The sequence below is a fragment of the Augochlora pura genome, chromosome 4 (genome assembly GCF_028453695.1).
Source record: "Augochlora pura isolate Apur16 chromosome 4, APUR_v2.2.1, whole genome shotgun sequence".
Lineage (NCBI taxonomy): Eukaryota > Metazoa > Arthropoda > Insecta > Hymenoptera > Halictidae > Augochlora > Augochlora pura.
The window spans coordinates 7,584,969-7,599,697 of NC_135775.1; the positions used below are offsets into that span (position 1 = coordinate 7,584,969).

At 48.5% G+C, this 14,729-nt stretch overlaps 1 protein-coding gene across 7 annotated transcripts in view; it reads left to right on the forward strand.

The window, feature by feature from the left end:
- Hth (Meis homeobox homothorax) overlaps positions 1-9,855 on the forward strand; it is a 570,441-nt gene extending 560,586 nt beyond the window's left edge. For 4 of the 7 annotated variants that reach the window (XM_078179825.1, XM_078179827.1, XM_078179829.1 and 1 more), the window contains 2 exons: positions 4,968-5,136; positions 6,079-9,855. In XM_078179825.1, the coding sequence (XP_078035951.1) occupies positions 4,968-5,134 (167 nt within the window). In that variant the 3' untranslated portion in view covers positions 5,135-5,136; positions 6,079-9,855. The remainder of the gene's footprint in view (positions 1-4,967; positions 5,137-6,078) is intronic. The other 3 variants (XM_078179828.1, XM_078179831.1, XM_078179826.1) reach the window with 2 other exon arrangements.
- The last annotated feature ends 4,874 nt before the right edge of the window (positions 9,856-14,729 follow it).

The following is a 14,729-nucleotide window of genomic DNA, read 5'->3' on the forward strand; positions in this document are numbered from 1 at the left end:
GGAATTGATGGGGGAAATATGACGACGGGGGTATCGTGCTCTTTTTGGCTTTTTGATGGCTCAAGGTAGATTAAGAAGTGGCTTTTCTTGTTTACTTCGCCGAGAACGGAACGATTATGGATCACTGTTTCGTCGAGACGAAAACGCGGCAGCCTCGGCGTGCCGCTCCTCGGAAGCGACCCCGATCGATCGACACTTCATCCGCTCACTTTTTCGTTCGATTTCATTCAGCCGGCGCGCGGCTCTGGCGAACGCTGCCTGTCATAAATATCGCCGGTGACCTTTGCGCGCGCGGTAGCCCGCATAATTCATCCTCGATTATAATGATGCGTTTAACGCTCCCTTATTAATCAATTCGCCGGCGATTTATCATCCGGCCGGCCAATTTGTAATCGTCGCTAAATCAACCATTATTCAATCGAATAAAATACAGGCAGGGCATCCAGCGGGCGCTCGCTTCCTTTCGAGCGACGTTAACGCTAATCTACGAGGAACGCGGTTCTCGATGGACAGACTACGCTGGTCGGATACGATCACGTGGCTCGCGAGCGTCCTCTTCCTTCTTTCGCTGCGGACTCGTCTTCGAGGCCGAAGTTCCCGCGTCGACGGACATACTTTGCCGCAACTTACCGCGTCGGCGATTAACGAACCACCACCTCCGGCTGGGAACGCAGCTAAATCACCGGCCGGGGCGGTATTGCCGGTAATTTCGGGTCGGGAAGGGTCCGAGAAACCAAGATGCTTTGCGGATTTACGCGGACATGCCCCCGGACCGGCTTTATTACGTTACACCGAGTTTTTCCCGCGGCTCCGTCGTTACGGTGTGACCCGGCCCGGCCACCCCCGTCCTGCTGCCCCTGCCCCCCTTGGAAAAGTAACGTCGGTTCGTGATGAAGGAACCGGCTAACGAACTCCCCGTACGACTCTAAAGTGCTATCTCGACGAGACTCAAAGGCGCCGTAAGAAGTGCCATTAAGGCGGCGATCATATCTATCCGATGGTTCGTCTTCGTTTATTAAAGCGCGACGAGAGAGACGCGCAGCACGCCGCGGTCTTTTTGCTGCCGGACCGGACCGGGTCGATAGGGGATCGCTCCTCGGATCGATAACAATCTGACGACCCGGAGAGATACCATCGATTCTTTTGTTCTTGTCGATAGCGGTCGAGCGGTCGAGCGGACGGCCGCGAGGATACTGGCCGTGTAGGTTTAATCGCTCGCGGTATGATATCGGTCCCGGTGGCACCGTCCCCCGTTCGAACTTAATTGGAGGCCAGCTCTCGTAGAACGACTTCATGCATTCGAAGGCAAGCTCGATATTGTTAGCGCTCGATATTGATTTATTTGCACCTTGTACGCTGCACAAATAATCCGGGCTCTCGCGGTCTTCGACTTGCGCCGGCTGCACGACGAAATTTAATTAACGAGACGCGAGTCCCGACGTTTTCGAATTGCTGTCCGCGCTTCTTTTTGCCGTGTACGAATTCTGGATGCGCGGAGCTACGTCGTGCAAAGTGATCTGTGCCCGTGCCGGCGTTCGTTAAAACCTTCGACGCCAGAAGTAAACTTCAGTTACTGCTTTTTAATTTCATTGTTAAACCCATGCTCGAAGTCGTGCCATTTAATTACCACCGACAGGGCTGTCGACCTGTCGAGATTTACAATCGCCATCTGCGATCGTTTCGCCGCATTTTTCACTCGGCGGAATTACATACCCCGATTCTTTCTCTTCGGGAATTAAATGTTTCTTAACGATAATCATTCCGCATTCTACCCACTCGTCGAGACGAAACAATAAAAATCGTTGGAAGCCGTGAAACAAGCGTATCGACTCGCGGTGATCTCTCTGTTCGGTTCCGCCGACGAGGAAAATATCGCTTCGGCCGTGCCAACGACCGAAGCCACGCGCATAACTCCGATTCGCCGACAATTTTACAGGGAGTAATCGCCGGGCCGGCCGATCGGGCTCGGTTTAACGAGGCAATTTGCACGTACAGAAGGAGACAAGTTCGCGACTCGTCTTGAAAAGATCGCTCCCCCCGGGCCTCGCGATTTCTTCGGCCGCGTCTCCCGTGCGGCCGATTCCTTAATTTCCCATATTGTGGCCCGTCCAGGCCATCCCGGGACGCCCCGCTGCGTTATAGCACGGTTTAATCACACTACAAGCGCACGTCCCTCGTTAGTGGGATATCGTAGCGGCCATAATACGAGGCTACATTCCACGGCGGAGCGGACAGGCCGCGGGAGAGACAGAGAACGAGAAGGAGGAACGTTCCTTTCGCGAGAGCTGCACGCAGCCTGCACACAAAGGTTTTATTGGGTCCGCAATAATCGTCCGGGCTCCCGTGATTGGTGGAAAATGGCGCCGTTGATCCTTCACGCCGCGGGATCGCTCGCGCACACAGGAAAATGAATTACATCTCGATGCGCTCGTTTTTCCTTCCTCCGTGGCTATCGGGATATTATTCTGCCCTCCGGGATTCAAGGAAACGATCTGTCGCTCGTTAAACTCTGCACCGTCTCGTCACACGATCCTTACGCAACAGTTTTTATTCATTTCACCGACGCGGATGGCTCCGATTTCTCAATTAGCGCGTGCTGCAATTTGATGGTTCTGTTTCAAGCATTGCCCCAGCGTGCAATTACATACGCGCATTGTTGTAAGTGGCTTCATTACGCACGCGGTCTAGCACTCTGGTTCGCTCGCGAATCACATTGTAACGATTACAATGCAATGTCTTTCGTTAGAGTGATCCAGCGACGGATGAGTAACCCCGTTCGAGCTGCGACTCCGCCAGCTTAAAAACTGCTGTGATTGACCAATTTTTGGAATTCAAGAACTACTATTTAAATTTTTATTGAAATTCTTGAAAAAATCTGTTATCGTTGAAATTTCTGTCAAAAATCTACTATAATCTATGCTTATAATAAAAGTTAATTACAATTAAATTTCATATAAAAAATGTTTTATAATCGACGTTACTCCTATTTTAAATCGATTCAATTAAATTTCTATTAAAAATGTATTACAATTTGAATTCTACATCATCAATAATTTGAAGTCAAAAATATTTCACAAATTACAGTCACATGTTTGTATTCTCTTGAATATTTTACAAACAGTTATTAAATCTTAAATACAATCTATTAAAATTACAAAGTATAATTCATTCACCATCCACTGCATGTAATATAAATTACTGATAAAACAGACAGACTATAAATGAAGTATCGTCTGCACAAGTGTAAGTTATAAAATATAAATTTCTGTCTTCAATTATATCAGATCATGTATTTGGAACTCTCCGTCCAAAATAACAATCATATCTTGTCAGAAGTTCATAAAATTCGCAGTCCGTTCGCGCATCCACGGAGTCGTTCGAATCGACGAGACAGAATTCGGCAATTCCGATATCGAAACGCGATATTTCTATTCGGGTGAAAGACGCGAGCGAGACGAACTGGCATCGTGCCGGCAATAAACAGCATAATATCGTTCCGGTGGAGATAGTCCATCGGGGTTTAGCATAAGAAAGGCTTAGAAGAGTGCTCGACAATGGCTTGGTGTTCAGGGTACCGGCGTGTTCGGGAGATTTCGATGACGCCCTCTCCCTCCGTTTTCGTTCGCCGGCTTTGGTATTGGTGCCGGAGGGTAGGACGCAATCAGTGCCCTTGATTTATCGCGGCAATATACATTAAGATACCGACATTAAAACTAGGGGAGCCTCCTGTGGATCCCGGGCTCCATTACCGCTTACGAAAAGAGAGAGGAGCTGTCGTCGCGTTCCGCTCCGAACCGCTCCGAGCCGACGAAGATTGAATCCCTCGGCTCGTCCTGGCATCGTCCTGCTACGGATTGCTGGCGCAGCGGGTCCGTCGTCTTCCGGTCCGCGTCTACTTAACGATATTAGGGTCTTGGACTTTGATTTACGAATTTCCACCGATTCGTACTTCCGCGAGCGAACGGACCGTTGGCTGACATGAATGCGTCTGTCTGGTCGGCGTCATGATGTTCGATGTATCGCTTTTCGCGTTTCGTGTTCTTCAGTTTACGCAGACAGTGTATTTTATTTGCTCCTTTAAGGTCGAGGGTTTTAGACGAAGCTACAAGAAATCACATCGGCGGACGAGAGGATAGTTGGAACATTGTTCGGTTGTCATCTGTATGCAATACTGCTCGTCTATTGATTGCTTATTTTCTTCGCTTCTTTTTATACTTGTATTGAACGTTTGACTCATATGTCTGTCCATTGCAGTCTCTTTCTACTTCTAAAGAACACCAATGATTTCATATTTATCCTGTACGATTGTGTCTACTGACAGTCTGTTTCATCTTAAACTTCACTTACCTTTCTTTTGCATCGCAAAATTTCATCTGCAAATAAATAAAAATCTTGCACCGGCTTTACAAACTCTAATAATTATTCACCCTAATAATTTTGTTAAGATATCAGAAGATTATGCTCTGCTTGAGGACGGATAATTTTATATGCATATAAAAAAGGTGATATATACATATTTCCTGCTCTGGTCATATTGATTTATACAATACCTAGAAGTAATACATTTAGGTGCCAGTGAACGCAAGAAAATGACAAATTTATAAAATGACATCCTTAAAACATGTTCAAAAATCCGTGGACAATTTAGCATGCTAGGTTTAATGAAAACGTACTTCTAAAATAAGCTTGCCTATTTCGGGAGCACGATCCCTCGCTAATGAAACCCGACAAGGGACAAAAACCGATCTTATAAGGAGCGATCGCGGCGTCGACCGATCACACAACACAAACACAGCTCGTCAGACATCCGAGTCGACCCATCCTTGAGGCAGACCGATGGAAAGTTCCTAGTAACACGCAGAGGAACACCGAAAGGGACCTCGAGGATGTTGTCGAGAGGACTGACGAGCTTTTCCAATACCCGCTTGCCAATTATGGAACAGAGATCTAACCGTAGTAACGTGTAGTGTTTCCACCATTGTCCGCAGGTCCGAGCGGGGCATACAGTCCGGATGCGACGATGGGCTACATGATGGACGGACAGGCGGCGGGCATGATGCACCGGCCGCCCGGTGATCCCACCTTCCACAATCAGTACCATTACCCGCCAGAGTACTATGGACATCACTTATAAAGGTACGTGGGAAAGTAGCGTTGTTCGCGGACCCGTTGTTCCGGCCGGTGACACGGAGACACCGATACCAATCGATTCCATGAACATTCCGAATGATGTCCACGGTGATCCGAAACTGTACAACATGGGTGACCAAGTGTACGTGGGTACAATAAATTGTTCCCAATTGTCCCTCAGCTTGGAAACAAAAATGGACAACTTGGGAAGAAGGGATACGATTATTCGAGTTTCTTACTGTACTTCTAAAACTCAACATCAAATAGAATGAAAATTGAAGCTAAAGCATAAATTTTAATGGCTGGTTTCGGATCATCCTAAGCAGTGCGACACTTTCCAAGCATTATTGTAGTGTCTTTTGGAAACTCATTAAAATAGGAATTTTAATAGGAAGTTTAATTTGCACTTTCAATTCCTCTAAAGTTTAATCGTTCATATTCGCCTTGAAAAGAGAATGAGTATTATGTAGTTACTTGTTCCAGCAACTGAAAGATTTCGATTTTGTAAAATGTCAAAAATAATTTCCACGAAGTATAAACGCTACAAAAACCTGTACTAATGATCACAAAAGACACTGCATTAATATAAATGAATTATAACAACTGGACTGCGGACATCTGCGAGCTTATCGCAAAAGATTCTCAGCAAGAAATTGCAATTTTCATGTTCGGCCTTTTTATCGCGGATTTTATGCATACAAAGTCATGACATAATATATCAACAGTGCCATAAAGAGCGCGATATCTCCGTATTGAGCGCGAGAGATCGCGCGTCGGCATAAACATCCGCAGCCTAATTACAATGGCAATTAATCCGAGGATCTCGAGATTCGTCGGTGCAAAAGGGTTGCTCGCGTGAACGTCCGCAGTCCAGTAATAACGCTGACAAAGCGTATCCGCGAGTCCCGGAGGAATCGCATTAACCGGCGGCGCTTTCTCACGTTGCAGCAGTAGTCGCGAGTGAAGGTAGACGATGGAATGACGGTTCTTGCGGAACGGGAAACGTAGAAGCGTGACGGAAGCACCGTGCCCCGAGCGGCGAGGAACGGATCGCCGGCTCGCGGGCAATCAGCGGCGAGGGCACGAGAGGGAACCTCTTTTCCCCGCGTTGCACGCCGGGACCCGTGCTGCCGGATACTCGAGAGCCCAGGTGCGCGGGATGCGGTGGATTCGCGATGGCGTCGGTCCGGTCCACGTGGAACAAAAGGAAGAAGGAGTCGCACGTGTGCGTAAGCGAGTCGAAGGGTAACCGAACGAGCGACACGCCGAGTCAAGACAAGATCGCCGAAACGAACTGGAAGAATCGTGGTAGAGGAAGGACAAGTGGGTGAAGAAGAGGGACGGAGGAGAGCGGGACGACCGACCGGCCGGAGACGTCGAGCGCGAGAAACCGGAAAAGCGAGGAAGATGGGTACAGAAGAGCGCGGCTCGGCGGGACTTGACGAGAGGGGGAGCCCGCCGTGGAAATTCATGTGATTGTTCTGTGTACAAATGTCGCGGTGTAATATTGTAGTGATCGAAGAATTTAAATGTTAAATTTTAATACGGTCGCGATCGAGCTACGTTTACGATAGATGGAAGACAGGGAGGCGGATTAACACGAGTGATATAGGTAATTTAGCGCGGGTGTGTACATTAATATGGAGGAGAAACGGGGGGCAATCGAGAGAAAAAAAAATACGAAAGGGAGAGAAACGGCGAACCCGGTGCTCGCAGGGATCCGTAGTAGTTAGGGATGCGTCGATTTCTGCAAGAGAGATGCAACGAGGGATGGACGATGCAGGCTGGTCGAGGAACTGCGACGTGGACGACGAACGGAGTCGAGTATGTATAGAGACGTACATACGGTTACATACACGCGCGGGCCACAGACCGTGCCCATCGGCACCGTACGGTTCATTATAAATAAATATAAATAGAGAAAAGAATTTTAGCGGCGCGACGGGCCGCGGTCCGCGGTCGAACGCGGCGGAGATCGGCAACCGATCCGGCCGCCGGGTTGACGTGGACCCACCTCGCGCGTACAGAGAATGAGTACGAAGGCATCCGTCGCGGCCTGAAGACGAGGGACACGAGGCGAGAGAGGGAACCAGGTGGGATCGAGGTAACGTTTAGAGAAACGGGGAATGGAATCGACGCGTGTGTGCCGGACTCGAGCGTCGACCACATTCACTTGCATATAATTCTATAGGTGACATTGAAATTTGTACAGTTATTAATGATAAATGAATTTACTAATTAAAGGAGGAAGTAATTATATATATAAATATATACATAACTGAAGTAACACGTGGCCCCGGTTGTAATATATACATAAGCGAGCGTTTTAATTGGACTGCGGGAGGACGATTATTATCTCGTGTGCGTTCCCGTATTTCTCGGCAGGCGACTGTGTGCGTGTGTGTGTGCGCGTGTATGCGTGTCTGCGCGCGTCTGTACATCTGTAAGTGTGCGTGAGGTGGTGGCCGCGTGGAACCGGGAGGGAAACAACACAAATGAATATACGAGAAACACAGTGCAAGAGAAATAGAATGGTAGCGAGCAAGTGCGAGAGAGAAAGAGAGAGAGAGAGAGAGAGGCAGATCCCCTCCACATCCCCCAATTCCTACCCCCAAAAGGGTACGAGTGTGCGTGAGAAAGAGAGAATTAATTAACACGCGAGTGACGGCGGTGAGGGACTATATATATAAAGAAAAAATATATATATAAATATATAAATATATAAATACAAAAGTATAGATACCTGCGAGAGGATCGGACGCTCTTCGTCGTCGGGTCCCTCCAACCCCCACCTGAACCGACACCAAGACACAGTGACAGATCTATACACAGAGAACACACCCAAGCATACACACAAACACACACGTACAGACTGGCCCACACAGAGGATACAACAAGTGTACACGGAAGCGCGCGCGAAAAAGAGCGTTATTATCCAAGCCCTGTCTCCCACACCGTAACGATAATTAAAAGAACCTAAACGACAAAAACATACACACTGGGCAATGGAGTACACGATTACGGTTTATTATATAATATATTGTGTATAAATAGTTAATTGAGCCGCGACGAGCGTGGACAGGGAGAGGACGGACACATTCGATTGGGAGGGCGACACGGTATTTCGCGAGCACGCGCGCGCGCCCAACTCTCTCCCGCTCTCTCTCTCTCTCTCTCTCTCTCTCTCTCTTTCTTTCACTCTTTCTTTCTCTATTTCTCTCATCTTTCCATTTCCTCCCGTCGCTCCTTCTTTCTCTTCTTCTGTGCCGTGACTCGACGCGACAAGCTCTGGGGAGGCCAAAGGGCTCGATAATAAATGGAGAAACTGCGGACCAGTCAGAACCTCGACACGTCAGAGGGTGAGAATCGTGAGAGGCGAGAGTTAACGAGCACGATCGAGAAGGACGTTTTCTTTCTTTCCTTCTTTCCCTCCTTTCCAATCTCTTCTTTCACCCTGACCTCCTCCTGTCGAAAGTCACAGATATTTCGCTTAACAATGGTCGTCGCGTTTACTCGCTTCTGCGATTTGAATCTGATTCGAGCCTCGTCTTCTTTATTCTAATTGGTTTGATACAGCTCGCAATGAAAGCATTTTTTATCTAATAGCAGATTAGCCAATAAATCATCTGTCTGTAGTTAATTATACAGAAAAAGCGATGAACTATTGGTTAAGAAAATGAAAACGTCAGACAAATTTATAAGAGCAATTCGACAGAGAGAATAATAATCCTTCAAAAAGTTTTAAGCGCGGAATGTTATATCAGCTCGAGGTAGAATGCCGACGAAATTACAGTCGAACAACACTCGGAGTAGAACGATCGGAATCTAACGAAATTCCCCTCGATCTTCGCTATCTACGCAGAGCGAACGACGTCATTTGGCAGTGTTTCCAACGGCTTCCGAGTAGAATCTCGGGGATGAGATGGAATATCGGCGTCCGAAGGATCTCTCGACGGAATGGTCGATCGGTGCACAGAGCCGATCGAAATTCCGTCGAGTTCTGGATTCGACGACGCACGTAAACGAGATATTGGGCATGCGCGATCCTCGGGTGCGTAGTGCAGCTTGTAGAACAGAGTCGAATCTGTCGAAAGTCGTTGGTCCACTTCCGTTTTCATATCCTGGAGAGCATACTTTTAGCAGAATACTACGAGTCCGAACGTTACCAACACTTTCCTCCTCTCCTACATTCATTTTTCCTATCGCGATCCGATTTGCCGTTTTACAATCGAAAACATTGATCATTTGTCAGGGAAGCAAGAAACGCGAGCAACTTCGTTACGACACTACAGGAAGAAAGTAGCGTCTGTATTGAGAGGGGTTGAGTGAATATGTGAAAGAGAGAGAGAGAGATAACGCGAGGACGTTGAAAAATTTCATGAAATTAGCCGTCGATAATACGTCAGAGTCAATCGTCGCGAATGCTCCCCTGAAGCGCGCGCGGCAAGTTCGAAACAACGGATCCTAGGGTGGGTCGAATCGCGACGGATGATCGATTGGAGATCGAGAGGTAACGGGGGAGGCAACGGGACACGAGAGAATGAAAGGGAGAGAGAAAGAGACATCGTGCAAAAGAGAGAGAGAGAGAGAGAGAGAGGGAGAGAGAGAATGCAAGGTGAATGAAAAAAAGAGAGAGAACGAGGCTGCGAGAAAGTGAACGATCGAGAGAGACGCAGAGCATACGAGAGAAATTTTATCGATATTTTCAATACGCCCGCATACACGCAGATCTTCTATAAAAATTTTAAATGTAAACACACTGCTCTTGTCGCGCGTCCTGCTGATCAGAGAGGAACCGGGCCGCGATCGTTTCCCGCCGATCGGGCACGAGCGACGGATCAAAATGGCAACGTGAAATCGCCCGGGGGAACGATCTCCTCCCCCGATTCCTCTCGAGCCGGCGCAGCGGCGTATTAGTATACTGAAAGAAAAAAAAACGATAACCCACGTATACCGAAAGACTCAGGTGCGAGAGAAGTCAGCTTTAGGTCCTGGTTAATTGGAGAAATCTCGGACACTCGTCGTGAGACGCGTCGCGGCCGATCAGAATCGTTAAAATCGGCCGCGTGAGCGCGCGCGCGCGCGCGCAATTCGTCCTCGCGAGCGCGGCAATCGATCGTGTGATCCTACGCGCGGAATCTCGAGCGATAAACCCGGTCGAGACGACGACGATCAACCGTTTCTGTTTCCGTTGTTGTTTTCTCGTTTTTTCTTTGGAGCGCACCGCCGTGGTTGAGCCGCGGTTGAAGTTTCTCGACGACCAAGCTGCCAGGATACATGGTATACGCCGCGAGCGGACCGCGCGGGCAACCGATCCGCGCCACGGACCGTCCGCGGGACATCGACGCGGATACTTTTAAACGTTTTAAAACGCGACTGGCGGGCCTCGCCCGGGGCCCACCTGATTTTAAGGTGGACGCTTTTTACCACGGGGACCCAGAGAGTTTTTATCCGCTCCGCCGCCAGCAGAGCGGCGGCGTGTTCCGACTGCTAGAGAATTTTTAAGATCCGCGGACGAGTCCAGCGGCCTACGGACGGTTCCCCGCGCCCGATGCTCGCTCTCGAGAACAATCCTACTTCGCGAATCGAGGAACAAAGTGATTATCAAAGTACGAGACAATCATGGACACGTACGACGGGACAAACCGCGACGGGGGCCGCGCGCCGCCGACGACGGCCCGCCAAAGAGGCGTGCGGGTTTTTTACGAATTCTATTTGTTGAACGATATATTGTTTAATTTTGTTGAGGTACGCCTCCGCGGTCGGCCGTCCCCGACGACGCGCGCACGAGCCCTCGCCGCGTTCACGAGAAATTTCAACGGGCCAACGCGCGCGGTACCACCGATCGAGCCTCCGATCGATCGGCGCGGTGTCTAAAGAAAGATAGAAAAAAAAAGAAAAATAGAAACGCCGAACCGTCGTTCGATCACAATTTTTCTATATCATTTGCAACCGCGCGCAGAGACACGCTTGCGAAGCGGCCGCGGGTCGAACGATCGTGGACAGACGCAGGCATCGGTGGTTGAATTATTTTTTCACGCTGATGAGGAACGACGGTCCGGCGGACTAGGTCAGGAAGAAGGGTCTACGCGAGCCGCGGCGCGCGCGTTTCCGCCCCGCTCTTAGGGTGCAACGGACCCTGGCGGCGCGGACGAACCTGCTCTCCGTCTTTTTACCCCGGTCTCCGACGCGACCAGCACCCCGTCCGGCCACCCCCGCGGTGCCGGTCGGAGAACCGGCGATCAATATTTTCGTAGAAATGCCCGGCGATGCGTCCCCGCAAACGCGAGCAACGCCAGGATCGCACGAGCGATTAACGAGACCGTGGTGTCGTGCCGGCTGGGCGGTGTCCGGCGTGGTGTCCGCCGCGATCCGGCGGAAGGGGCGCGAAGACGCCGGCGAACGGACGACGTTTATTGGCTGTTCGTTTTTCTAAATGAGTTCACCCGATTGAATCATCGCCTTAAAAATGTATACGAAGTAACAGTAAGGTATCTAAGTAATAATCATGTTAGAGGGTAAAGAAACTTAAAACAAAGATTTTATGAGCGGCGACGAGATAACGAGCGGTTATATATGTATAGGGCTGGAGATTGAGTGCGCGTGTGTGTGTGTGTGTGCGAGCGAGAGAGAGAGAGAGAGAGAGAGTGCGCGCGCGTGCGTATGCGTGCGAGTGTGCGTGCTGTGTGTCTGACAGCTGACGAGAAAGTGGTAAAAGTAAGAAAGATGAGGCGTGGAAGATGCGGGAGAAGCGGCGCGAGCGTGAAACGGAGCACCGAAGAATCCGCGCGTGCGTACGAGAGAGGGAAAGTAATGTATAATTATCGTGTAATTACGGTGAAAACGATGACGTTCGAGCGACCACCGTCGCCGTGCAAATGGCGGCGATGATCGTAACGACGGGAAACGATATGACGACGACGCCGGGCGTCGGCGTCGCTAGCTGTATTATTCAGAAGATCGGGCGTCGTTACGATCATCGAAAGTGGCGGAACGATTGCGATAACGCTGACGATATGAGATGCTGATAAACCACGTTACGATGGTAATTACGAAGATGGTACGATGATGATGATGATGATGATTATGATGAGAGTGCTGATGATGATCACGATGATTACGATAACGATGATTATGATGATGGTAATGATGATAATTATGATGATTATTATGATGATGATGATGACGGTGGTAATGATTATGATATGCTGACGATGACGACGATGTGTATAGTAAGCTAAAAATTTATTATATCGGTATGGAATCAGATTTTTTCAACTGTTTGCGTATTGACGACCTATTGACACCCTTAAGTAAAAAAAAAACAAGAGGAACGGCAAATAAATTAAAAAAAAAAAAAAACGAATTAAATCGAACTGTGTTCTGTATTCGCCGACTCGCGACCGGTCTTCGATCATCGATCCATCGATTGTGATACGACGACGCGCGATCGGAAGAGGTCTCCGGTCTTCTCATTTTCAAATTTCTCGCGGTCGCGTCCTCTCGGAGAGGGGTTGCCCGTCTGTCGAATATCATCCCCTTGATTGCGCGGTAATCCTTGCTTTCGCGGAGCCCGGCTGCCGCTAGACAATGATTACGATCAGCGAGTGAACGCAGCGAAAGAAAACGATACCTGTCGATGTAAAGTATTATTATTACGGGGGTCGGCGCGTGCACACGCCCGCCGTGCAATCCTGCGACGATATCGCGCGCGTGCATGCGCGTCTCCCCGGCGCGCGCGTCGAGACGCCATCATGAACGAATTCGACGCACAAAACACGTCTCGAAACACGGAACGGGGAACAGCGTCGATCGTCTCGCGGTAATCGGCTTCGATCGATCCTGTTCCAGAAGGAACACACTTAGGATCGCAGCGTGATGACGATGAAAGGAAGGACGATGTCAAAGGTGGTCTATGTTAGAGAGTGTCCATTGTATAGTGTTTTTTTGAAACGTGAGCATTAAATGCTACATCTTGTGTACGCCCTCTGTGTCTGCAGCCTTTTATTTGAACCGCTCGCGAGAAAATCCGCCGACGCGAGTGATGCTCGTTCATCTTGTTTACTTTTCCTTTTTTATCTTCTTCTTCGCCACCCCGAGCGAGGATGTACCTTATCGTTTGCTTTTTCTTGTTTCTTTTTTTTTCTTCTTTCGAGTAGCTGTCTTTCTTATTCGTCGATCGTACCAAGAGTGGAGTCGTCCTTCGAATTTCGGGAGCATCACGCGTGCATCGCGTTTTATCACGAGTGCTTGCCGATCCAGATCCTTGAATCCCATCTGCGGGAAACTCGATTAATTATTTTCGATATGATCAAAGTATTGTTGAAACATAAACGGAATCGAGAAGATCGAAGTCAAAAAGCTTTGAAACAATCAACGACGATTAATTGAGTTTCTCACTTCGAATTACTTGAAGCTGAAACGTATTCCTTCGCATTCGAGCTGTCTCGATTTTCGTCGATCCGAGAAAGGTAAGTGAGGTATTTCTATTTTACTATTCTTCTCATAATTTATTTCTCATTTATTATTAACCCGTGTTTCAAATATTTCGTAAAATTTAGTGAGCGAAATAACTTTTTAATTTATACTTGTCATACACTCACTTCCAGTTGGAGGTTCAACCATAAACCCATCTTGCTGGTGAAAATTATGCATCTTGCATTTTTCCTCTTAAATTATTATAATTATATAAACACTTTCACACGAAATAATTCAATACATACCCTAATTCAAGAACACATTCTGACAGAAATAGCTTCCGCTCTATATTAATTCAGTACTTTTATACTTATAAAGCAATAAACACTATTAATTTTCAATGCTCGGTAGATTTCGTATTAATATCGAAAATATATTACCAAATATTTCCCTCATTATTTTACGTAATGTCTAAGACAAATTGCGATTGCGTTTCCTGATTTTCGAAGAAAAGCGTAGGATGTAATCTACAGGATATCTCCTTAACTAGATCAGTGATATTAACGGAGGCTCGCGTCCGCTGTCTCTCCATCCAAAATAAAGTTACGAAAATTCTAAAAATATTCCGCGTCGACAAAAATAGCTACCGGCGGCCGCAATCGGCGAAATAGAATCCCGTTGGAAACTGGAGTGAACACTTTATACGTCGGATCTTGGCAAGCCGGACAGAGGGTTGTTAGCGAGCTGTCGATGGCTCTTCGTTATCCGCAAAGGTCACCCCCTTCGGTCGCGTTGAAAAAGCGAAAGGGTGCCGTCGCTGTATAAAACACGCATTTGCGATCCGCGTCGCGGACTCCCCTGGACCGGAGTTCCTCTTCCTGTCTCCTTTCCACCCCCTGCCGTCCCTCCGCGCACCCTCCCGGCCGGCGCGTCCGCCTCTGGCCAGCGTCGTTCTGAAATATGATAGGGGCCGCGTATCCACTGTAGGTGCCAATTACCGCTGATGGTTATTCCATGGAAATGGACCTTGTTACGCGAGCAAGTCGGGAATCAAGGGGAAGGCACCAATTATTTCTGCTAGCGTCGATGCTTTCTGGCGGGGCGTCTGCGGCGGAAAACCGCCGACGCGGCGCTGCCGTCGACGTTTTCCAGCTTCTAACGAGACAAATCGTGATCCCGGA